This window comes from Cervus elaphus, chromosome 29 (genome assembly GCF_910594005.1).
Source record: "Cervus elaphus chromosome 29, mCerEla1.1, whole genome shotgun sequence".
Classification (NCBI taxonomy): Eukaryota; Metazoa; Chordata; class Mammalia; order Artiodactyla; family Cervidae; genus Cervus; species Cervus elaphus.
This window is the reverse complement of record NC_057843.1, coordinates 23,186,558-23,213,034: the sequence shown is the minus strand read 5'-3', so window position 1 is coordinate 23,213,034 and position 26,477 is coordinate 23,186,558. Positions and strand designations below refer to the sequence as shown.

General features: G+C 38.0%; 1 protein-coding gene across 5 annotated transcripts in view; it reads left to right on the top strand.

Annotated features, from left to right (window-relative positions):
• The window catches only part of FOCAD (focadhesin), a 293,625-nt gene that overhangs the window by 195,506 nt on the left and 71,642 nt on the right, over positions 1–26,477 (top strand). For all 5 annotated transcript variants that reach the window (XM_043891497.1, XM_043891499.1, XM_043891500.1 and 2 more), the window contains 3 exons: positions 3,025–3,146; positions 17,070–17,162; positions 24,475–24,563. In XM_043891497.1, coding sequence (XP_043747432.1) covers positions 3,025–3,146; positions 17,070–17,162; positions 24,475–24,563 — 304 coding nt within the window. The remainder of the gene's footprint in view (positions 1–3,024; positions 3,147–17,069; positions 17,163–24,474; positions 24,564–26,477) is intronic.

Below are 26,477 nucleotides of genomic sequence, written 5' to 3'. Positions count from 1 at the left end.
AAGACTCTCATTAAGCTCTGAATAGAACTTCTTTTATTCTGATAAAGAACATCTACAATGCCATCTTTGTACTTAATGCTGAAATAATGAGACTTTCACTCCTTGAGACTGGGGAAAAGATATGGATGCCTGTTGTTACCAGTATTATTCAGTATTGTAATGGAAGCCATAGCTAGTGTAATGAGCCAAGAAAAAGAAATAAAAGTCATACAGATTAGAAAGGAAGAGATAAAGTAGTCATTATTTGTTGATGACATGATAATATACATAGAAAATCCAAAATAACCAGCAGAATAACTAGGATTAATAAATGAATTAAGATTACTGTGTACAAAGACCATATAAAAATGAATTGTATATTTGCATATACATAACAAAAATGAAACTTAATAATTGTATCATTTATACTAGTACCAAAACCCACCAAGTACCCAGAATAAATTTAACAAGAATTGTGCAAAATCCTTATACTGTATGCTATAAAATATTATGGAGAAAAGTTAAAGAAATTTGAATAAATTGAGTTATATATGGTGTTTATGGACCAGAAGACACCATGCTGTAAAAATGTCAGCTCTCTCCAAGCTAATATGTAGTTTCAACCCAGCCCCAATCCGCATCCCAGTAGATTTTTGGAAATTGACAGACTGGTTCTAAAATTTGTGTGGAATTTCAAAATACCAGTAATGGCCAAGGTAAGCCATTGAGGAAATATAGGAGGTAGGAGGATATACATTACCAGATATCCAGACCTATTATGAAACCATGATAATTGACAGTGTGATATTGGTGCAAAGATAGGCCAACTGACTAGTGGAAGAATATGGAGTGTACAGAAACAGACCTACATGTACAGGGTCCCTAGATTTGTTACAAAAGTAATACTGTGGTGCTGTAGAGAAAAGGGATGATCTTTTTGAAAAATAACAAATTATATTAAAATCACAAGCATGTATTAATGAAAGTATACCATTAAGAGAGTGAAAAGGCAAGGCACAGAATACAAGAAAGTATTTTTAGAACATATATCTGATAAAGAACTTGTGTCTAGAATATGTAAAGAATTTTTAAAAATCTATAAGAAAAAGACAATTGAAAAACAGGGAAAAGAGTTGAATTTACCCTTCAAAAAGAGGGTATACACAGTATATTAACACCTATATATGGAATTTTGAAAGATGGTAATGATGACCCTATATTTGAGACAGCAAAAGAGACACAGATGTAAAGAACAGACTTTTGGACTCTGTGGGAGAAGGCAAGGGTGGGATGATTTGAGAGACTAACATTGAAACATGTATATTACTGTTTGTGAAATAGATCGCCAGTCCAGGTTCGAGGCATGAGACAGGGTGCTCGGGCTGGTGCACTGGGATGACCCTGAGGGATGGGATGGGGAGGGAGATGGGAGGGGGGTTCAGGATGGGGAACACATGTACACCCATGGCTGATTCATGTCAATGTATGGCAAAAACCACTGCAATATTGTAAAGTAATTAGCCTCCAATTAAAATTTTTTTTTGAAAAAAAGAGGGTATACAAATGTCTGATGAACATATGATTAGATGATCAACTTCATTAGTCATCTGAGAAATGCAAATTAAAACCACAGTAAGATGCCACAGCAGACCTAACACTATAGCTAAGATGAGAAAAAAATGGAAAATACAAAGTACTGATAAATATGTGGAGTAAACAGAACTGCTGCTGGGAATGCAGGTTAGTAGAACCACTTGGGACAATTTATACTGAATAAATTGATACTCTGTTACCTACCTATTTCATTCTTAGGAATAAGCCCAAATAAAGTCACCAAAAGACATAATAATGTTCACTGCAGCATTATTTGAGTAGCCCTAAACTTATTTCAGTTGCTGAACTTCCCTGGTAGCTCAGCTGGTAAAGAATCCGCCTGCAATGCAGGAGACTCCCATTCAATTCCTGGGTCGGAAAGATCCCCTGTAGAAGGGATAGAAGCTATCTAAATGCTTATTGACAGTAAAATCGTGGTATGTGCACATTATGGAGTGTTATTCAGTAATGCATATATTACAACTGCCGATAACAATATGAATGATTCTCACGATGATTATGTTAAGTGAAAGAAGTCAGATATTAAGTGTACAGCCTGATTCCAGTTATGTCAAGTACCACAGTATGAAAAAAGTTTGCTAGAAAGTTGTTATCTTTGGGCTGGGTGTGGACGTGATTGGAATGAGACATGAGGAAGGGCTTCTAAGATGTTAACAATGTTTTGCTTCTTGATCTGGGTGCTGATTACATTTTTGTTCAGTTTGTAAAAACTCATTGAGCGGTATGCTTATGTGTACTCTTCTCTGTTATACTTCAGGAAGAGATATTTATAAAGGTAATTTTTCTGTTTTAGTATCTTAGTCCTTGAATTTGTCTTCTCATTGGCTCAGAATTACCCAGATGAGGTCCAAGACTACCCTAACGCATACCTAGTGTTTGGCTGCCTGCCTTTGCTTTTTAACTGACATGGGGTCAGCTAATGCTGGAAGTTCAATTTAGTTAAGCAGAGTAGGAAGGATTGGGAGAAGGGTAACAGATGGAGGAGGGGAGGAAAAAGGGAGAGTGAATGTATGTGACTATAGATATGATGGAAAACTAGTGCATTTATGGGTGTAAACTAAAGGAACCCATATTATCAGGAGTTTACAAAGACTGTCATGCGTAAGCATTTCTCTTTAATTGAGATTTATTTTTTAAGGAAAGTTAATAGACTCTCTAGAAGTAACAGTTCACAGAATTTAAAATAAACATGATTTGAAATATGCTTATTTATTTAAAAATTAATAAGACTCCTCCGTAGCTTCAAGATGGTAATTTCTTAGAGCTCTTCTGTTTTTTCTTTTCTGTACCAACAGTTAAAAAAATAATAATCATTTGCTTAGCATATTCTTTTAATTTCTAAATGTCTCTATCCAGATTGAATATCAACTACTGAGAACCTAATTAATGAGGTTTTCCATAAGCAATGTTTTTATATTTCTTTTTTTTAAGGTGGTATGTTATTTTGTTATGATATTTCAATGTATCAGAGTAAAGATGGCAAACCATTGAATCGACTGATGGCCAGTAGAGGGCGAAGTTTCAAGCAGACCTTACTTGCTCTAGTGCATGAGGTAGGTACCTCTCGGTTCTCTGAAACAGTGCTTCTTGTTGTATATGCTTTGGGGTTTCCCTCCTTTGGTTTATGGTGATGAAATTTAGCACGTGTTTGGAAATAATTTTTCTATTATTCATAATGAAAGTGGCTTTTAAAGACAACCAAAATAGTTGATCCAACTGTAGTATTTTGATGTACTTCTCAAAGAAACCAGCATGTTTCCCTTTGGGCTCAGCCTATTAGAGAGTGGTATCTAGGAAAGTATCTAGTTTGGATTATTTATCAATATTTAATTGCCTCTGTTCAGAATAAATACCAATTTAATATTTTAAGAAATAATCTAACCTATTTCTTAATTGTAATCCTTTGGAAGTATGTAGGGCACCACTATTTATATCTTGTGAGTATTGGAAATTAACAGTAAATGATTGTGTTGGAGGAGGGGAAACCCTTTGATTTTATTGTTTATTTACTTTTCTTTTATGCTACTCTTAAAATAAAGTTATGTGGTGCCATTAGGTGTTGCTTGAAATTTGATCATTACAGATTGTACAATACCAGAGGGAAGAAGGAAGTTGAAAAGCACTTGGGAAATCTGTGGGGGTTTTTTTAATTGTTTTTTTAAATTTTATGACTTCCCTGGTGGCTCAGATGGTAAAGCGTCTGCCTACAGTGCGGGAGACCAGGGTTCAGTCCCTGGGTTGGGAAGTATCTCCTGGAGAAGGAAATGGCAACTCACTCCAGTGTGCTTGCCTGGAAAATCCCATAGATGTAGGAGCCTGGTAGACTACAGTCCATGGGGTCGCAAAGAGTCGGACACGACTGAGCGACTTCACTTTCGCTTTTTCATGACAGTTACTCATTCAGGTGTATATAGGTTAAACTGTATGAATGAATAAAAAATAAAATATCACAGCAAAGAGGTTTATTTCATATAATTTAGACATAAGTTATATAACAAGTATAAATGAAAATGTATGAATTGTAAAATTTTTTAAAGATTTGTAGTGCTTCTACAGTATGTTTACATTAAATCTTATTTTGATGCATAATTTATAAATATTGGGATCACTTATTTAATTTGATAATATTCTGTGTCTTACCAGCTGCCACCAATTAGCATAGCCAGATTTTTGTTTGTTTGTTTGCCCTTGCCATGTAGCATGCGAGATCTTCCTGCCCTGCAGTAGAAGCATGGAGTTTGAACCTCTGGACCACAAGGGAGGTCCCAGCATAGCCAGATTTTTAAAGACCCACCTATGCTACCCATTTTAGTTTTATATATTTGGTTAAAGTTGAAATTATATAAATCTTGGTTTAATGCAATGTCTTTAACTAACAAAGGAAGGAAGAACTGGGGAGAGTAGTGTTTCTCTGAGAAGAGAGGTTTAATTTCATAAGCGAAGAAAAACAATAGGTAATTTCTAGATTTGTTCTCCCTATTATCTTATTCGTTGTCATGGAGAAGAAAGAGATTTGGTACATTTTTGTGCTTTAAAGCTGTGTACTTAACGTGGATAACCAACATGTTAACTATGAAGGGAAGCCTGAATTTAAAAGTCGCTATCATAACAGATGGAGAAGGGAATGGCTTCCCATTCCAGTATTCTTGCCTGGAAAATCCCATGGACAGAGGAGCCTGGTGGGCTACAGTCCTTGCAATTGCAAAGAGTCAAACACAGCTGAGTGACTAACACTTTCACTTTCATCATAACAGAAACAAGGATAAGTGTTAATGTAGGGGTGGCAGAAGATATCTGATAAATTAAGCAAATGGTATCAGAACTTGTGAGGTGTACCTTAGATGTGAACAGAGAAAAAACTTGAGTTATGATACTTGTTGCTTGTATTATTGAATGCCTAGAAAATTTCAAAGAGATGAGAAAAGATCATAATTTTAGGAGTCACTTGGAAGATGCATTAGACAGAATTCTACCGAATCTGTGGCAGGATTTTGGGTTGGATTTATCTTCTGCTTACTGTAATTCATTTTTTAAAAAGGCAGAGAGAGAGAATGAGCCAAGCAGTTTCTCAGAGTATCTGGCAACAAATAATAAAAATTTTAAGGGCTAGTTAATAACAATTGCAATAATAATAACTCATAACTAGCTCAGGCACGTTAAAATTTGCTGTGCATATGTTAATTCATTTAATCTCTATATTCACACTGTGAGGTTGGTACTGTTTATGTACTTGACACACAGAAATAGAAGAGCCTGGAAATTGAACCCAAAAAATATGATTTCACGGTTCTTGATTCTGTCTTATTTTTAACGTCTGTCATCGTAGTTTCAATTTGTTTATTAATTACCCATGGATAGACATTTGGGCTGTTTCTACTTTTTCCAGATTATGACTAAAGCTGCTATAAACATTACTATACAGGTGTATATGTGGACATCTATTTTAATTTCTCTTGAGTAAATAACTATATACAAGTGGAATCGCTAGGTCTTTTGGTGAGTGAATATGAAAACCCACCTGTTTTTCCAGTGACTGCCCCACTTTGAATGCCCACCAGTAGCAAGAGGAAGTTCTGGTTGCTCTCCCTTCTTGCCGGCACTCAATATGGTCAGTTCTTAAAATTTAGCAGTTCTCATAGTGGTTAGTGGTTTTCCTTTCGTGGTTTTTAATTTGTGTTTTTTTAATGACTACTGATGTTGAGCTTCTTTTCATGTATTTATTCACATCATGGAGTGTTGTGTTCTTTTGCCCATTTTAAATCCAGGTTTTTGTTTTCAAATGAGAACTCTTTATATATTCTGGATATGTGTGTTGTCTTTTTTTAAAATTAGAAATGTGTCTTGCACATGTTTTTACCTACTCTCTAACTTGTCTTTTTATTTCCTTAATAGTGTCTTTTGAAGAGTGTCTCTTCAGTTTTGCAGAATTTATCAAGGTTTTCTTTTTATGGTTCTTGCTTTTTGTCTTATCCAAAGTCTCAAAAACTTGTTTTCTTTTCCTATGTTATCTTTTTTAATTTTAAAAAAAAAGGTATAATTTATAGACTGTAAAATTTACTCATTGAATGTGTGCAAGTCAATGGTTTTAGTATATACACAGAGATGTATAGCCATCACCACAGTCAGTTTTAGAATATTTTCATCACAATGTAAAGTAACTCTATACCCATTAGCAGTCACTCTCCATTTTCCTCACATCCCAGCCTTCATCAACCATGAAACCACTTTTTTAAAATTTTATATTGGAGTATAGCCGATTAACAATGTGATAGTTTTGGTGGACAACAGAGGGACTCTGCCATGTATATACATGTATCCATTTCCCCCCAAAGCCCATCCCATCCAAGCTGCCACATAACACTGGGCAGAGTTCCCTGTGCTATATAGTAGGTCCTTGTTGGTTATCCACTGTAAATATAACAGTGTGTACATGTCGATCCCAAAGTCTCCACATAAATTTTAATTCAGTTTTGAGAAACTATTTTTTTTTTTGACTTGGAAATTGAATTTTATTTACAAATGTTCTCTTTTAAACACAGATGCCATTCCACCCCTTTTAAAGCATTATTAACTAATAATTTCCAGAAAAACCATTTACATTGTCTTAATTTGTCTGCATAAAACAGTATTATGGGGTAAACAAATATGGGATGGTCTAAGACATAAAAACAAAACAAAAGACAATTTATCCACCATGAATGCTCTAGTGACTGACAAAGAATCACCAATCACACCCCTTAATGTGCTACTCCAAGAAACGTGATAATTTGGGGAGGTAAATGCTTCACAATAAAGTCTTCTTGCATAGTATGGTTTAATGGTGATTGTTTAGGATTGCTCTTGCAGGTTACTATTTATGCTGATTTTTAAAAATAAGTCATCATTATTAAAAAGGGCAAAGATTAAAGAAAAATCTGTAGAGAAACTATTTTAAAAACCTGCTGTAATTTTGGTTACAAATGCTTTGAATTTGTATATCAGTCTGGGAGAGAACTGATATCTTAATAATATCGAGTTTTTCAACCAGTATGCAAGGTATATTTCTCCATTATTTTAGGTCAGTGTTCTGTTGTTTTCTTACTACAAATCTTGCACCTATTTTGCTAAATTTAATAAGTACTGCACATCCCTAAGTACTTTTATGCTAGGGCAATTAGACTGTTTTTTGGTTTGTCTTTATTTCCAACTGTTCATTGCTAAAACATAAACATATAATTAATACTTTTTTATGGCCTTACTCTACCCACTTATATATTCTTGTAGCTTTTTTGTAGATTCTTTTTGATTTTCGTTGCAATGTTGTCTGTGAATAGAGATTGTCTTAGTGTTTTTCTTTCCAATCTGTCTGCCTTTGATTTCTTTTTCTTGCCTAATTGCACTGTCTAGGGCCCTTTGGTATGGTTGAATAGAAGTGGTGAGAGCAGACATTCTTATTTTGTTAACAAAATAGTCTTGGGGGAAAGCATTCAGGATGCTTAACATTACATATGATGTTATATTTACTGTTAGTATAGAGGTTTTTATGGATATTCTGTATTAGGTTGATGAAGTTTCCTTTATTCCTAAATTGGTTTTTTTTTAATCACAAATAGATGTTGAATTTTGTCAAATGTGTTTTTTCTACATTTGTTGAAATGATTATATACTTTTTTCATTTGTTAGTAGGATGAATTATTTTGATTAATTTTTCTAATGTGAACCAAATCTGCATTCCTAGGATAAACTCCACTTGATTGTGATATATCTGATTTATTGCTGAATTTGATTTGCTAGTGATACTTTGTTAGGGGGCTTCCCAGGTGATCCTAGTGGTGTGCATCCTGCCAATGCATAAGACATATAAGAGTTTTTAGTTCAATCCCTGAGTTGGGAAGATCCCATGGCGGAGGACACTGCAACCCACTCCAGTATTCTTGCCTGGAGAATCCCATGGACAGAAGAGCCTGGTGGGCTATATAGTCCATAGGGTCACACAGAGTCAAACCCCACTGGAGCGACTTAGCACACACACTTTGTTAAGGATTTTTGCACCTTGGCACCTATGAGGGATATGATTTTGTGGTTTCCTTGTAATATCTATGCCTGATGTATTATCAGGATAATGCTCTCCTAGTAATTTTTCCTTAAGTGGTAGAATTTTCTAGTGAAAAGTCTGGACTTGGAGTTTGCTTTAGGAAAGTTTGTAACTATGAATTCAAGTTACATAATACATTAGACTATTTACACTATCTATCCATCCATCCCTACTAATCCTGAAGAGGGAATTTCGGTGGCACAGCATACATGACAATTAGTATGTATCTCTCCTTTTTTAAAGTGTGCACTTCATAAAATCAGGAAGTTTGTTTTGGCCATATGCAGTTCCAGTGCTTGGTATTCCTGGCACATAGTAGACACTTTATAAATGATTTTAATCCTTTCGAAACTTGGGTGTGTATTATATTTTACATGTACATTTAGTGGGATTGTTTCCTTTTTCCAGAAACGTTGCAGTTAAATTGATGGTCAATCTAATAATTATTGAGGTCTTACTAGGAAATGACATTATTGTCATTTGAACAAGCTATTATAAACTGTTTGTGTGGTTATTCATTTATATGGTTTAGCCTCCCCTCTCTGCCAAAGGTTACATATACCTATAGGATATTCTATAGTCCTAATGCATACAACTATAGATGAGTGAGTGAGTGAATGAATGGGTAAATGAATATTCAAATGCTCTGCTCTTCATTTTTTAAAGCGTATTTTGCTCCATGTAATTGTCAATATTTCTCAATAACAACATTAGTTAAATCAAATATTTTCAGTGTCTTAGAGAACTAGCTGTTTAATCTGTGATGAATTCTTTAACACCCTTCTTTCTAAAAACTATTTTGGCTTTAAATTGAAACTCTCCCATGTTATACTTTGAGAAGACTCACGGACCTAAGTCTGAATTGGGTCTGACCTGACCTACCAGGGGTAGTTTAGATTTCTCTAAAACTGAAGTGCCCTTGTTCTCTTTGCTCCTTTGAAAAGGGGACCAGCAGGGGTCATTTCAGACCTACCAATGCTTCTTCAAGCTCCTCCTCTGCCCTGATTTATGACTACTTCTTCTCATCCTGAGACTGACTTGGCTCCATTTGATGAGGAAGCTGAAGGTGAATGACATGTCTCTTTCCCTGGAAGTTGCTGCCTGTCTTGTCATCCTTTGGCATTTCTAACTCTGACATGACACTCTCCCCTAAATTGGATGATACTGATTTGTCCCTGGATGAGAATGGCAGCCTTGCTTCATTATTTCCTCCATCTTCGGGCACATGCAAATTTTCCTGATCCTGCTGCTGTTACCCAACCATATTTCTGCCTCAGCACTAGGTAATGAGCTCTTTTTTTTCAGCGAAACCTTTATTGGGCTTATTGCCGGCGCTACTCTGAATGAGATTTTTTTCTTCTTTCTTTCTTTTGAAATTGATCATCACTTGTTTATTTTGCCTTATAAGTTATTTTTTTTCTTCTGCCTTCTTTACATTTTCCCCTAGATACCCAAAAGTACATGGGCTATAACCCATCATTTGCCCTTTCTTTCAGTGCCTTCTTCATTTAAAAACATACTTCTTGTGAAAAGCATGGAGTATGGTAGCATTCATGCAGTAAGAAACAATTAGATGAAAATTTTGAATGATAATTGGGAGAAGTGATATCGGTGCTTGTCACACATTCCCCTTAGAAAACACTGTGAAAAGTATGGTTTGCTATATTTTAGAGACTCTGTAATTACTGTGTGATGTGAGTTGTTATGGTAACAGGGTTTTCCCCCTTCCTATTAAATAACAGAGTAAATGGTTGCTTGAGACGTGATTGAATTGTCAGCTTTCAAGCTAATGTTATCCTGATGGGAAAGGGGAATGGGGGGGGGGAGAGAAGAGAGACTGAGGTAGAGAGAGAAAGTGGGAGGGAGGGAGGAGAGAGAGAGTTTAAAATGTCCAGAAAGCACCTACAAAGTGAGGAGTGTCATTCTCCTTTAAAAATGTGTCCTTCACAAGTCCTCCCTTCTTGTCTTCCAGTCAGTATTTGTCAGGGGACGGGAATAACAAAAAATTATTCTGTGCAAACAAGATTACTATTGACAGACAACTGAAGCCTGTGCTTCCTTATTTATATACAGTGGGACATTGAGCGGCCTTGGGGGTCTCTAACACCAAGTACAAATGGTTTTTCTTCTGGGAACATAGGAGGAGTGTGCATATGTCACAGACCAAATGTCGTGACTCAGTATTGGTGTGTCTGGGTAGCAACTGAAGTTAACTGCTTTTATTCTTTAGATAATAATATATACCTCTGGGAAACATGAAGATGCCTTACTTTGTGAGATTGAGGTTTTAAAATTCATAGCAAACGCTTGACCTGTCAGTTTACTTGCTGTTTTACCTTGCCCCTTCCAGTTTCATAGTCAACCTCACCAAAGCTTGACTGACATGATTTAAGTTATTTAATGAAGGGCTGTTGAAATGAGTATTTTCTTATAAATGAATAATTATATTTGTTAAGATCACTCAAGAGGCAGAGAGCATTACCAAACTTCTGGACAATGCATTCTGAACTGTAAATTATCAGATTAAGTGGTCATGTCGTTCCTGCTCGGGCTTCCCTGGTGAACTAAAGAATTTGCCTGCAATTCAGGAGACCCAGGTTCAGTCCCTGGGTAAGGAAGATCCCCTGGAAGAGAAAATGGCAACCTGCTCCAGTATTCTTGCTTGGAGAACCCCATGGACAGAGGACCTTGGCGGGCTAGAGTCCATTGGGTAGAATAGGGTCAGATGCAACTGATCAACTAAACACAGGCACACAGTTCCTTCAAGTAAAATATGTGTCTGTGCGGAAACTAGATCTCCTTTTTCATTCTGTCTTTTGACATTTGCTCTACGTTTGTGAATTGTGTTTCTAAGCAGGATATTTTCTGTCGAGCTAGTATTTCAGGTATATGTCATTAGAACTTGTGTGGTACTAATTAAAATGTTAGGAAATTTCAAACTGTAAAGTTTATAATACTCACTTTAAGTTTCGCTTTGTCGCTCACTGTGTTTTTAATCTGGAATGAAACATTTCCCAGCCAGGACATTTTGAACATGTTTTGTAAAATTTCAAATAACCATATCCTCAACAACTTTTATTAGAGTTTAGCTGTGCCTATTAAAATGGTTTTCTAACATTGTGTTTTCACACATCATAACTCTCTGTGATTACTTGTTTATGATAGTGTAGTTTTCACATGACAAGATTTTGCCTTAAAGCGAATACTGTACATTTAATTTGGTTAAGCTCAGCAGGTCTTTAAGTGAACATTTATGTGTGAGACACTGCTGTGGGTTCAGTGTCCATGAGAGGGATTCCAGGGTGAATAGAATATGATCTCTGCTCTTAGGTTGGTTTGATCAGCATCCAATCACAAAAAAATTCAGTCTGTTGAGTATAACAAGAGAGGTGTAGTATAGTGTACTGGAAGTGTAGGGATGGGAGAGATATTTCAGTAAGTAGAGATGAGAGGAACACAGGACATTCAAAGCCTTGGAAGCAATCAGTGAATGCGAAGGTCTTGAAGAGTATCGGACAAGCTTGGAAATTGGTTTATAACCCAAGTGAACCAGAATACAGGTTAAATGAAAGAGAGGAGCAGAAAGTAAGTGGGGAAACTGGTTGAGGATCTTAGCCAGCAGAGTTCTCACATAACAACAAATTATTTCTTAAAGTAAATGGCGTACTTTTAATTCTAAAATACTTTGGACATGGCATAGAAGAATTTTGGACTTTATTCTTTAATGAACCATCAAAGGTTTTTTGAAAAATTCTGAGTTAATATAATAGTAGCAACATCGTTCAGGATGTATTAGAAGGAAGAAAGATTTTAGACTGTTAAGAGATGAGCTAGGTGGCCTCAATAATTAAGACAGGAATTAGGACTAACTCAGTGAGGAAGAAAGTAGCGACAAACGTAGTGAACATTTCAGAGGTAGAGTTGACAATTGAGCTGGAGGCAAGGGAGAAGTCCAGGATAAATCATAAATTTCAAATTTCAACTGCAATACTGATGGGGTAATGTTGATAGAGGAATGATAAGAGGGAGAGTGTCTTTTGAATGATGATGCAAACAAGTGTACAGAGGGTATTAGATAGTGGGAGGTGAGTGTTTGAGAAGTACATGTTCTAAAAGTGGTCATTTTAAAGCTATGTATTTTAAATTTTCTTTTATTGAGTTATATACACATGATAGGTTTCTCCCCTTTTAGTGTATTGTTCTATGAATTTTGAGAAGTGAACACATTCATCTAATCAGTACCACAGTCAAGATAAGGTCAGTTTTAGTACCCTAAAATCACCCCATGCCCCTTTGCAGTCAGCCCCTCCAGTGCTCCCCCATCTCCTGACAACCACTGATCTCTCTTATGTGCCTCTAGTTAAAACTTCATTTTAAAGAATTACAGGGACCACCACAGGCTAAGAGATGCAGGTTCTGTCCCTGGGTTGGGCAGATCCTCTGGAGAAGGAAATGGCAACCCCCTTCAGTATTCTTGCCTGGAGAATCCCATGGACAGAGGAGCCTGGTGGGCTACAGTCCAGGGGGTCGTAAAGAGTCAGACATGACCGAGCATGCGTGCATGAGCACTCGCAAGGGACCACCACGGGGTAGACTGAGATGATCATGAGGGCTGAGCACCAAGCCCTCAACCTTTCTCCTTACTTCATCTAGACCAATTTTGCTTCTCTGATTCGTGTTTTATATATTGGCAGTTTACTTAACATTTGGGGTGAGGTAGAAAAATCACATAACTAAATACTTGAAAACTATTATTCTACAGTCTTAATGATACCGCTCTGAGCCACCAATATCTCTTACCTATAGTTTTGCAGGTGCCTCTGAGCAGATTTCTCTGCTTTGACCTTTGCCCATTATAGTCTCTTCTCAGCAGAACAGTCCATAAGATATTTTTACAGTGTAGATTAGATCATATCATTTGTCTCAAAACCTTATAATGACTCCCCCTTTAGTGAGAGTAAAGGCCAGTCCTGAGAACTGACCTAGAAGGCCATCCTTTCTCCTGTTGACTCACCAGCCCTCTCTCTTTCCACTCTCCTCTTTGCTCCTCTGTCTGTGCTCATTATACTGGCCTCCCTTCTGTTCCTAAAACGGTGAGCCATGCAGTCACTTTAGGGACCTTTGCCTTATCTTTTATTTTGTTTTTTGATAGAATTAAAAGTCATGTAACATCAAACTAACCATTTTAATGCCTAAATGTGTAAGTCAGTGGTATTTAGTACCTTTCCAGTGTGTAACCATCACCTCTATCTAGCTCTGAAACCTTTTCATCACCCTCAAATGAGACCATGTATACATTAAATGTTCCCTCCCACTTCTTCATCTCCCCATCCCTGGCAACCACTAAGTTGCTTTCTATCTGTATGGATTTCCCTGTTCTGGACATTTCATATAAATGGAATCGTATAATATGTGACCTTTTGTGTCTGGCTTCTTTCACTTTCACATCATGTTTTCAAGGTATATCCATGTTGTAGTACTTCATTCCTTTTTATGGCCAAATAATATTCCATTGTAGATATATCATTTTTTGTTCATCCTTTTATTCTTTCATGAACAAATTCATCCATGGGTTATTTCTGCCCATTACCTATAGTGAAAGTGCTGCTTGAGCATGTATTACAGTATTTGTTTGAATGTGTATTTTCAGTTCTTTTCAGTATATACCTAGGAGTGGAATTGTGTGTGTCTGTGTGTGCGCATGCTCAGCCGTGTCTGACTCTTTGCAACCCTGTGGACTGTAGTCCACCAGGCTCGTCTGTCCATGAAATTTTCCAGGTAAGAATACTGAAGTGGGTTGCCATTTCCTTCTTCAGGGGATCTTCCCAACCCAGGGATTGAACCCATGTCTCTTGAGTCTCCTGCATTTTCAGGCAGATTCAAGCCCAGGAATGGAATTGCTGGGTCATAATTCTATGTTTAACTTTTTGAGGAACCACCAAACTGTTTTCCATAGCAGCTGAACCATTTTCCATTCCCACCAGTACTTTCCTTTGTTTTTACATCTTCATTTTCAAGTTTTCTCTCAGACTTCACCTTCTCAATGAGGTACACTGATCACCCTATTGGTCCTGTAATCTGCTTCTGTCCCCACTCTGGCCTTGTTATCCTTCTTTCCCCCCTTTCCTCTATTTGCATATTTCCATAACGTGGTCTCTTCTTTTAGGCACATGAAGTAATGTTTCATTATACTTAGTACTACCTCTTATACATAGAAACTCTTACTCTTTCCTAAATCATAGAACCTGCTCACCTCAGCAGTGCATCAGACACCTGTCATTGCATGGGTATGCAGAGTTAGTCTTAGAAAAAGAATATTGCACATGTTAATTAAAACTTAGTGCACAGTGCTTGAGAACCTTGCTTTATCATCTGTTGAATAACAGGGTTGAAACGTCATGATTTGGAATTTGTTTGTTGATTGGCTTTCCTTCAAAGCTTCTCACAAGTATAGCAAATGATACATGATTTTCATACTTTAAAAATGCTAATTATATTTGTCAGCCTAGCAACATTACCTATATGGGAGGGTTATGTATTGAATTGGAACAGGATCCTAAAATGTGTTTGTGTTAAAAATGGTCAAGGAAGTCTCTTCTGTCTGGAGCACAGCTGGAGAGTAAGGGCATGGCTGTATGCAAGCCGCTTCCCTAAGTCTCTCTTCTGTAAGGGAAAAAGTGAGAAAGTGCATTTTACAGGAGATTTGGCCCCAGCTAACTCCACAGAACACTAAGTCTAGGTGTACTCTCAGGAAACCTGGGGAGTTCAAGCTGGTGTCTAGGCTCAAGCCTGACTGCCTCCCTGCACCCACCTTCAGATGCGGTCTGAGTAGCAGCCGGAGGAGTAGCTTTAACCTTCAGTTTATAACCTCCTTTTAAATAGGTTTCCTGGCATGAGCGTCTTTGTTCTTAGAAGCTCGACATTTGATTTGCTTATTTACCTTTACATTTTTTTCATACTACTTTCTTTTCTTAACTCAAGTTTAAGAAGCAATTGAGATCATTGTCTTTCCAAACACATTCAGTGCTCTCTTTGCCAATTTGCCGACTGAGCTTCCCAGGTGGCATAAGAGAGCTGGGTTCGATCCCTGGTTGGGAAGACCCCCTGGAGGCAGGCACGGCAACCCATTCCACTGTTCTTGCCCGGAGAATCCCATGGACAGAGGAGCTTCTAGGTCTATGGTCCATAGGGCTGCAAAGAGTCAGACACGACTGAGTGACTTAGCACACAGCACATGGATATTCTCAGTTGTGCAATGATGTCCGTGGATTACTTGGCAGCAAAATTTTAAGATATTTTGAAGTTCTGAAGTAAGAGATAAAAGTTTTAGTGGTGTTGGTTTTCTTTCTGTGTAATCCAGATCTCAAAATAGAACTCAAAGATTATTCGTCTATTTTATGGAAAGAAAACAGAATTGATAGGAAAAAAGTTAAAGGGAAGTCCCCACATGTTGGAGACAGAGAACAAGGTCAAGGACTAATTGTACCACCATGGCTTCCTGAACAATGAGAGAGGAAGCAGGAATTGGTGGGTTCATTCCTTCAAGGAGTTTTGTTAATATATCGACAAGGCTCCCCCTACTCTACTTGACAGAATGAGTACTTAACCAGAAAAGCAAGAAACCTGTCTTTATAATTTTTTTAAAGTTTATTTCATGATCTGAATATCTCTTTCATACTGTTTGAGTATCTGATTTTTGAAAAAGAAACAATGGGATGAAGGGTGTAGATTTCAGACAGAACTGATCTCTTTGTTCCCACAGACGCTTCATAATCCATTTATGTCCATTTGTGACTCTCTGCCCATTTCTGAACCCTCTGCAGTCACTGAACGATTTATAATCCTCATATCCTTCCAGAGTCCCTTGCTTGTTGTAGGACCACACTGAGATAGGGATGAAAGAAAATACCAGAAGCCATGGAAACCAACCCTGTTCAGAGAGGCTGTTCTCTGCCCTATAACAAAGCACTGGAGAAAATTAATTCCTGTCATATAGTAAAAATCTCCATAAACACTGTAGTTATCATGATCTTGGGGCAATCATGTAGAAATTTGTCCTTTTTGTGTGTTTGTTGTTGTTGTTTGTCTGTGAGACACAGACTAAAGTTTCCGTTGTTTGAGTTTAGATGAGATGAGTTACAGGAAGCATGAAATGTGATGCACTGTGACTGTTTTTTTCTTGAGTGATCTTTCTTTAACAGAAGCAGACCTTGGCAAGATTTATTGCAAGATAGCCGTATACTAATAGGTAGAAACAGAAATGACTATGAAAACCAGATGTTTTGTCTGGGCCTGTCTTCAGAAACAGGATTTCAGTGTTGGCATATATCATTTTTCTCTTGTTTACCCACACTGATTAAAGGGCATTTATCTAGTGGTGTGCACAATTGCTGTGTGCGGGACTCATTTGCATGCTCTTACCACGACAGTGTCTGCACAACATGATATTTCTGTTGGTAATTTAAGTTTATTACTTTAGAAACTGTCATACTGGAAGTCCAGGATGTGAGCGATATTTATTTTTATTTAAAATTACTAGGGGGATTTGTTAGACAAAACCTAGTTTCCTGACATTGACAAGAGGCTTTCTAGAGTTTCTCCCTAAATTTTCAAAGACATATTTGTATTACACATGCATCTTAACTTGTGGTCATTGTAGGATTTTATTTGCTTTAATTTAGAAAATTCCAGGCTTATTTTATTTTGTCTTTGCAGGATTCTAAACTCCTCTCCTTTGAAAATCTCCAAAAGATCTTATTTGCGGTTATGATCCTAGACGGATTTGGTTTGTTTTAGAATCTAAACCATTGAAATGAAGGGAAAGAAAGAGTTCCCGATACAGTTTTCATTTTATTCTGTTTTAATATTGTGCAGCCTGACTTATGGTGCATTTTCCCCACAGGTTCATATCCAGCTTTCTGAGTGGCACCGGGCAATTTTTCTCCCCCAGGCCTGGCTCGCGTATATGACTCGTGCTTATCATGCCATTTTACAGGTAATCAAATCATGGGATGGCTTGCTTTAAGGCCTGTCTCTTTTTTAAGGTTTACTGCAAATATGTATTTAATGTAAAAGCACTTAGGAAAATAGCATTATCAAAAATGCAGCAGTTTTCTTCTTTCTGACTTATATTAATACAAATATGTGGCATCTAGAAAAATGGTACAGATGAACCTATTTGCAGGGCAGGAATAGAGATGCAGACTAGAGAATGGACATGTGGATTCAGGCAGGGAATGGGGGGGTGGGACAAATTGGGAGATTAGGTTTGACATATATACCCTACCATGTGTAACATAGGTGGCTAGTGGAAAGCTGTTTTATTGCGCAGGGAGCTCAGCTAGGTGCTCTGTGATGACCAAGAGAAGTGGGATGACGGTAGGTTAGAGGGAGGCTCAGGAGGGATGGGAAATATATATACATACAGCTGATTCACTTCATTGTACAGCAGAAGTGAACACATTTTAAAGCGATTATACTCCAATAAAAAATGCAATGGTTATTTTTGCTCATAAAAGAATGTGAAGCGTACATGTATAACTGCCCTTAAATTTTCAATGTGATGGCCCCCCAAATGTGTGTTCCATCCAGAGCTCCCTCTTGAATGCTACTCTCCTATGTCCTGCTGCTTGGTGAATGTCTGTCATTGTGCCAGCTGTCCCCCATGGCTGGCCCACAGCACCCCAACTTGAGCACATCCCAGACTGAGTTCACCATCTTGTACCTGCCCCCTCTCCATCTAGACTTGCTTACGTCTCCAGCTTTATGTCTTAACCCTTCCCCTGCATTTTCAACCTTGCTCAATTTCTTTGTTTTCCTAAAGACAGCATGTCTTCCCTAACCTCTTAATTTTTTTAGTTCCCCAGCCAGGGATCAAACCTAGGCCCCCTGTATTGGGAATGTAGGGTCTTAGCCACTGGACCACTAGGGAAGTAAACCCTAACCGTTTGGCTTTTACCTACACTGTTTTTTGCAGGCACTGCTACTTCCCTTTGCCTACTCAAGGCTCTTTTGCAGCTTTTCCCTTTTTGCCAAATTCCAGGAGTAAGTTTCACTTCGTATGTATAGTTAGTCATGGTGGTTTAAGGGGCACATGTTGGAACGGCAAATTTCTACTTGTTCTTTACAGTTTTATCTGTGTGTCTCCCCTCTCCCCCCAGGGTTGTCTGCCCCTCGCATATGCTTCCTTAGAACCCTTGCTTCCCTTTAGAAGCCCTCAGCACCTTAGTTATGTGTCCGGGGTCTCCCTCCAGTTGTCTCTCTTCCTTACAGTCAGAAGCTGTTTTCCTATCTGTTGTCTCTCCAGAACCTGACATGTCTAAAACATAGTAGGTGCTCACTAAATAAATGAATTATGCTTCATTTGACTTCTTTTATTCCAATAATATTGTAAGTTATAGTTTGTGAATTTCAAAAATTAGAAATAATTTTAACCAGTTTGGGAATATATATCAATGAAAAAAAAAAAAAAAACCTACTAACTTAATCCTTTTTCCTAGCTTAAAATTCATTGTTAAGGATGATAGGGAAAAAAATCTAAATTACTTAAGAAATTGATGGCCCCAAATAAGATTTTCATGAAGTCTTAAGAAATAAGGTGTTGTGGCTAAATATAATAGGTGTCCCCCACCTCCAGGATCTAATGCCTGATGATCTGAGGTGGAACTGATATAATAATAATAGAAATAAAGTATACAATAAATATAATGTGCTTGAATCATCCCAAGACCACCTTCCTCCTACCTTCTGGTCTGTGAAAAGATTTTTGTCCACAAAACTGGTCCCTGGTGCCAAATACGTTGGGGACCACTGTCCTAAAGGATGGAGGCGGGGCCAGAAGAATGACTAAGCATCTCAGCATTCATGTTTGCATCTTAAAACCTTGCTATAACATATTCAGTCTTTGATGCTTTAATAGAGGATGTACTCCAATATAGGCACCTGGACGCAGCAAGAATAACTCCTCCTCCTGCAGAATGTCCTGAGAATTTTATTTAGCTCTTAGCATAAGGAAGGTCAATTGGACAGGATTGTGGTTTAACATGGGCATCTCTGGTGTCTCAGGCAGTAAAGTATCTTCTGCAATGCGGGAGACCCAGGTTCGATCCCTGGGTTGGGAAAATCCTCTGGAGAAGGGAATGGCAACCCACTCTAGTATTCTTACCTGGAGAATCCCATGGACAGAGGAGCCTGGCGGGCTACAGTCCATGGGGTCGCAAAGGGTTGGACACAACTGAGCAACCAAGCATACACTCATGGGATATAACATGCAGATGACAAGCAATTGACTTTTTTAAAATACTCTATGGTTTCCTTTTCATAATAAGACCTTTATTAAATGACTAGTGTCTGTCCACCAACATGTAACATTTAGTATTTCAATTCATCTTTACAGAAGCCCTTTAAAGTAGGTATTGTAACCTCATGTAGAATGGGATTATAGATGGGAAAGCAGGGTTAGCGGGAAAGCCAAGCAAACAGCACACAACCCAACAGTCAGTAAATGAGAGAACTAGAACTTAACTGGGATTTGTCTGATTCCGGAGCCACAGCCTTTGCCACCATGTCATGCTTTTTCCCTAACATCATCATTGTGTGCCTCTGACTCTTTGCAACTCCATGGACTGTAGTCCGCCAGACTCCTCTGTCCCTGGGATTTCCCAAGCAAGAATACTAGAGTGGGTTGCCATTTCCTTCTGCAGGGGAATCTGCCCTACTCACAGGTTAGACTTCCGTCTCCTGCTTTGGCAAGCTGATTCTTTACCACCGAGCCACCTGGGCAGTCCAAGACTATCATTAACTGTTACAAATAATGCAAATTGGTTTAATATTTTTGAGATCAATTTATGAAAATCCAGCTGAGTATTTGTAATAATACAGGTCAGTTATTCTGCCTTTTCTATTGTTGTCGGTGACAGTAGGTATCTTTATGTGTATTCATTTATCAATTAAAACCTCTTTCCTTTGGATTTCTAATAAAGTCTAGTTCCATTGAGAATTGGTGATTAAGAGGTGAAACTCAAAGTAGGGACTATAAAAAGATTTTCAGTATTATTTTAAAAGTATAGCAGTGCTCTTTAGGCTATGAGTATTATTTCATATGCTGATGCATTTTAACTGTTCAACAGGTTGTTGTTTTTTTTTTTAATGAGCCCACATACTTAAATAGAATTTACAGGATCTTAGAAGAATTAGAGCGACTGCCAAACTCCTCATCTATATCAAGAATTTCCGTCCTGGAGGATAGCTCTTGGGTACAGGAGGCATAGTTACTTCCATCTGGTGCTAGACATGTTTTGTAGACTACAGCATCGGAGCCATGTTTTATTCAATAAGCCTAGGAGACACTCTGAAAGGTACATTCTGCATTATTTCCTGGAGGTTGACTGTAATGTGAATAAGTTTGCAATTTAAACACTTCCAGTGGCTTTCGCTTGAGCGTCAGCTTCTAGCCTCATGTAATTTTCCACAAGAACATGGGATTTTGAATTATAAGCATATCAAAGTGATTGACATGGGGAGGTATTTGAATTTCTTCCCATGAAGTTGAAAAATGCAGCTACAGGTTGACTGACAGTTTTGAGTCCATTTTGGTGAGGTGCCATCCAGTCGACTTGACCTTGTTCCTTTTGAGGGATGCTAAGGAGGTTAAGGTTTCCAAGCTTTGTGTAAAGGGTCCTTAGGGACTATGACTATCATCTCAGACAGGACAGAGGGGTTAAAATAGGTTGACTGAATTGGTCAGCTGGCCACACAATAATCTGAAGTCAAAACCAGTCAGGAATTGTGACTACTAGTAAATTACTCTTTGACCATTTTTAAAGGTTGTTTGTTTGTTTTTAGTGGGCAAGTTTAGAATTAGGCAAAATTGCTCACTGTAATTAGCAAGTTGTAGTTACATAGGTTGAGGGTATTTTTTTTTTAAAAAAGGAAGATGAATGGATAAATTAATAATCGGAATCTACAGGCCATCCAAAAATCTCAGTTCAAGTGATCCTTTCAGCCTTTTCTCTCCCAATGAGCGTTCCCTCCACCTCACCCCTCTTCTTAACCATAGCTCTTAACCAGAAGCAGAGGAGACTGAGTTAAATGCCACTGGATCTTGTATCAGTAGGTGAAGAATTGGATGGCAAAGTGGCTCTGAATAAATAGCCTAACATTGACTGGGTGGAAGGAGTTAGAGACATTTCAGAAGCAAAGATTGAGAAGAACCAAAACTCTGAGAAAGGAAAAATGAAAAATGTACTTAGTCACAGTAGAGTTGTACTGATTTGTTGCTACAGGAGAGATCAGAAAAGTCGGCCTTCTCAAGAGGCTGCATGTATACCGGCCTTTTTGTGTTTTGTTTGTTTCTGAACAGATTTTTAACCTTTTAATTTCTTATCTTTTACGGAAAGCATTATGGGACATAAATATTTTAGGAGGAAAGAGGAATGATTTAAGAAGCATAATAAACAGAGGTAGGCAATAATATGTATGATTTTCTGTTTTGCCTACCCTCTTGGAAGGCTACAATCAATGTTAAATATTAATATCTTGCCAGTTTGACCACCTCTGATACCTTGCTCCAAGAGACAGAGGGAGAATGAAAAGGTCAGAATTCTATCATGGAGAACACAGAGGTGGGGATGGACATTGACTGAGGTAAATAGACTATGAAGGACGTGAACAGAATGCCCACCAGATCTCACTGTGCTGAACTGGTGAGCCCCAGGGCACTATGTGCTGGAGGCTGTGCAGAATACAGGGCCTCCTTAGCTGGATAAAGTGTCCTTGTCCTTGCCAGTGAGCTTACGGGCTAGTAACGAGAGTGTGTGAGAGAAATATAGGGACGTGCAACTCTATAGTCTGGATATTACATTTTGGGGAACCTTTTACCCTTTGAGAGTATGCAGATTAAAAATATGAATTATTTCAAGAAGGTTTCATATACATATATATTCATGAGAGAATAGCTTATAAGATAATAAGGGGGATTTGTTTTCTATGGCAGACCTGATAATGGTAGCAATTATTTCCAGTCACTATACTAAATAGACACTTTTTCACATTATTTAATGTGATACTGTAATACCATAAGTTAGGTGTTTGCTATATTTTACAAATGGAAACCGAAGCTTGGAGAGGTGAAGTAACTTGCCCAAATTTACACAGCACACAAATAGAAATGCCATTAGGTCAGGACATCATGATTTCAGAACCCACAGTTCAGTTCAGTTCAGTCGCTCAGTCGTGTCTGACTCTTCGCGACCCCATGAATCACAGGCCTCCCTATCCACCACAAACTCCCGGAGTTTACTCAAACTCATGCCCATAGAGTCGGTGATGCCATCCAGCCATCTCATCCTCTGTCATCCCCTTCTCCTCCTGCCCCCAATCCCTCCCAACATCAGGGTCTTTTCCAATGAGTCAGCTCTTCACATGAGGTGGCCAAAGTATTGGAGTTTCAGCTTCAGCATCAGTCCTTCCAATGAACACCCAGGACTGATCTCCTTTAGAATGGGCTGGTTGGATCTCCTTGCAGTCCAAGGGACTCTCAAGAGTCTTCTCCAACACCATAGTTCAAAAGCATCAATTCTTCTGCACTCAGCTTTCTTCACAGTCCAACTCTCACAACCATACATGACCACTGGAAAAACCATAGCCTTGACTCGACGGACCTTTGTTGGCAAAGTAATGTCTCTGCTTCTTAATATGCTATCTAGGTTGGTCATAACTTTCCTTCCAAGGAGTCTTTTAATTTCGTAGCTGCAGTCACCATCTGCAGTGATTCTGGAGCCCAAAAAAATAAAGTCTGACACCATTTCCACTGTCTCCCCATCTATTTCCCGTGAGGTAATGGGACCAGATGCCATGATCTTAGTTTTCTGAATGTTAAGCTTTAAGCCAACTTTTTCACTCTCCTCTTTCACTTTCATCAATAGGCTTTTTAGTTCCTCTTCACTTTCTGCCATAAGGGTGGTGTCATCTGCATATCTGGGGTTACTGATATTTCTCCCGGCAATCTTGATTCCTGCTTGTGCTTCTTCCAACCCAGCGTTTCTCATGATGTACTCTGCATAGAAGTTAAATAAGCAGGGTGACAATATACAGCCTTGACGTACTCCTTCTCCTATTTGGAACCAGTCTGTTGTTCCATGTTCAGTTTAACTGTTGCTTCCTGACCTACATACAGGTTTCTCAAGAGTCAGAACCCACATCCTTAACCTAAAGTTGTATTGTTTTCCTCTGTAGAACATATAGAGAGATACATTTTTCTTCTGTAGAGCACACCCTAAAACTCTAAAATCAACAAGAAAAATCAACCAATAGAAAAATGAACAGAAAAAGAAACCCGAATAGTCTTTAAACATTTGGAAAGATGCTTAATCTCAGTAAACAGTAAAATGAAAATTAAAACCATAATGGGCCCCATTTTCACACTCCCCAAAATGGTAAGAATTTAAAAGCCTGACAATCCCAAATGCTGTCAAGGATGTGAGATAGCCGGAAATCGTTTACCGCTAGTGGGAACATAAGCCACACAAACGCTTCTGAAAACAGTTTGGTATTACTCTCTAATACATAATAATAAGTTCTTGTTTGATTCAAGGTATATCAATAAACCAGAATTTTAACTATATTTACATAATGTAACTGGTGATGCAGGAAAGGGGAAAGCATCTGATCAAAATAATTCTGAGTGTAAAAAAAAATAGAAAATAAATATTTGAAGGTTTTGCCTTTAGTGGGATGATGATATTAGCTATATATATATATTTTTTTTGGGGGGGGCCTGGTACTGGTTGAGAATTATGTCTGTAAGTTTAGTCAAGAAATAGAAATGTAGTGTGCAGCTGTTTGATAATAATTTTTGTTACACCTTACCTAAATCTTAAGTATTATGTACTTCTTACTCATTTTCTAACCTTTCTGTTGTAATACTGGTAACCCAATCTCGGTATTGTGTCAGTTTAAATTAGCAACTGCTGACACAGTCAGGTTATTACTATATGGAGGATTTATTGAATGGGACCTATGAACTTCAAATCTGCTTTTAATAGATATCCCAACATTTAATGCTCTGCACTAAATTTGCCAAATATACAACTGCTCCAGGATAAACTTATTTGGTGAATGTGGAAATCCCTGAGCAGTCATATAATTCTCTCTCCTCACACATCCTCTGTCATAATCTGTTGTCTTTTCAGGAACACCTAAGGCCACTTGGGAACGGACCCATCTGTTACCTAAGTGTTTTCCAAAGAAATTTTAAGATCATTTTGGCCATAGAGTTTGCATGCTGATGGATGCTGTGCTTTTTTTAGGGGAGGATAGGAGAACTGGAATTGCAGTTAAAACATGGAAAAGAAGGACCTGAAGAGGTGCAGTACAAAAAAAACACAGCCTGGCTCTGGTAAGGGGATGGCTTTCTGTGCTCATTATTTGCCATGGGAAATGAACTGTGAAGGAGAAGGTGACTGCCTTTAAAGACTTAAATGTTAGAATTTTAACCTCTCTAAGAGCCTAAGGGGGCAAGGGCCAAAGATGTGATGGGTGTATTTTCCATCTTCTCCCCAGATAAAAGAAGGAGCACTTTATTCATGGATTTTATTTATTTTTAGTGTTTTCTTAAGCAGTGTGGAAATGGTTTGTTTTTCCCTTTTCCCCCTATAATTGATTATTTTATATGCTTTTGAATAAAGGTTGAGTGTTTTTCTCACTCATTTAGTCAAAGAATACCTTCCTCTGCCCTGCTCTTCCCTCCTCAACACATCTTCATTACTAGGACCAACTTTACCATGTCAAGACTTTAATTTCTTTGGCAGAAATCCCCCAGTGAATTCCCACTATATTATCTAGAAATGTGTAAGTGCTGGCACATTAAAAGCAGTTTAAATTGTTACATAGGGTGGGATGAATACCTTGTCAGATTAATGTTGCCGCAGCCTAAATCTAAGTAAAGTACCCAGAATCTAATAAATAACTTTGCCTGTAGCCACAGGTTTCTTTAATATAAAAATCCGTTCAAAGGTTACTTGGGTTTCAGTTTTTAATTTACTAACAATTGGCATATGTAGAAAAGCAGAAGCTCTGTGTGTGTGTGTGTGTGTACTTGCATGTTTAAATAATTCCATTCTAAGTTATATTTCCCAGATTCATTTTAAAAATAGCAATGCAGTTTAAAACATTATGACATTGGATTTAAGACTAGAGATTAAGCATTTGGATTTTGCTTCCTATTTGCTATTTTCCTTTACACATGGTTTTAATTTCATCTTCTGAAAATGATAATCTGGGGAGTGGTATGTTAGCTATACTATTCCAAATATACATGGTGACATATGGAATCAAGGATGTGAGAGAGAGATGGAAGTCAAGGATAACTCTAAGATTTTGACTGTGAATAAGTATGGCATTCTCATTTACTCAGATAGAGAAAACTACAGAAAAACAGATCTATCTAAAATAGAAATTAGATTTGAGACATGCTAAGCCTGAGATGCCTAATTAGACCTACAGTTTGGAGGTATCAAGTAGGTTATTGACTATGAGTCTAGAGTTCAGCGTGAGTTCAGGGCTGGATATATAAATTTGGGAATCATCAGCATATCGACTGCATTTAAAATCATGATGCTGGATGAGGTCATCTAGGGAATGAGCAAAGACAGAGACAAGGTCAGAGGACTGAGCCCTGGAACACTTCAACATTTAGAAATAGGTCCGATGAAGAGGGAGCCAATAAAGCAGATGGAACGTTAGTGATTGGTAGGTACTGTGGGAGGAAAACCAAGAGAGAATGGAATCTGAAAAGCCACCTTAAAAGCTTAGGGAAGAAAGTGTTTCAAGAGAAGAGCAATCAGTTGTGTCAGATACTTCTCTGAGCCTGTGAAAGATGGAGACTGAGAGTTGAGTGTTAGATTGGCCTCTTGACAGTCATTGTTAACCAAGAAGGAGCTCTTTTGTAGGGACAAAAGTCAAATTATAGAGAGAATGGAAGGAGGTAAACTGGAGTCCTAAGTATAAACTGTTCTTCTAAGTGAGTTCTGAGGTGTGAGATGCAGTGAAATGGGGCAATAGCTGGGGGGCTTCTTTTTCTAAGATGGTAGATGTTATAGTGTGTTCACAAGCTAAGGGGAGTAATGCACGTGGAGAAGGAATTGGTGATGTGGCAGAGAAGGGAGAGTAGGTAGGGGGAGGGACCTAGCGGAGGCTGTCGCCCTATGTAGAAGTACAGGCAGGTCATCGTGTGTAAATATTTCATGTTGACCAATAAAAGAATACACGGAATGCACTATACTCCATTTAGGAAGGCCAAGATTGGGCAATA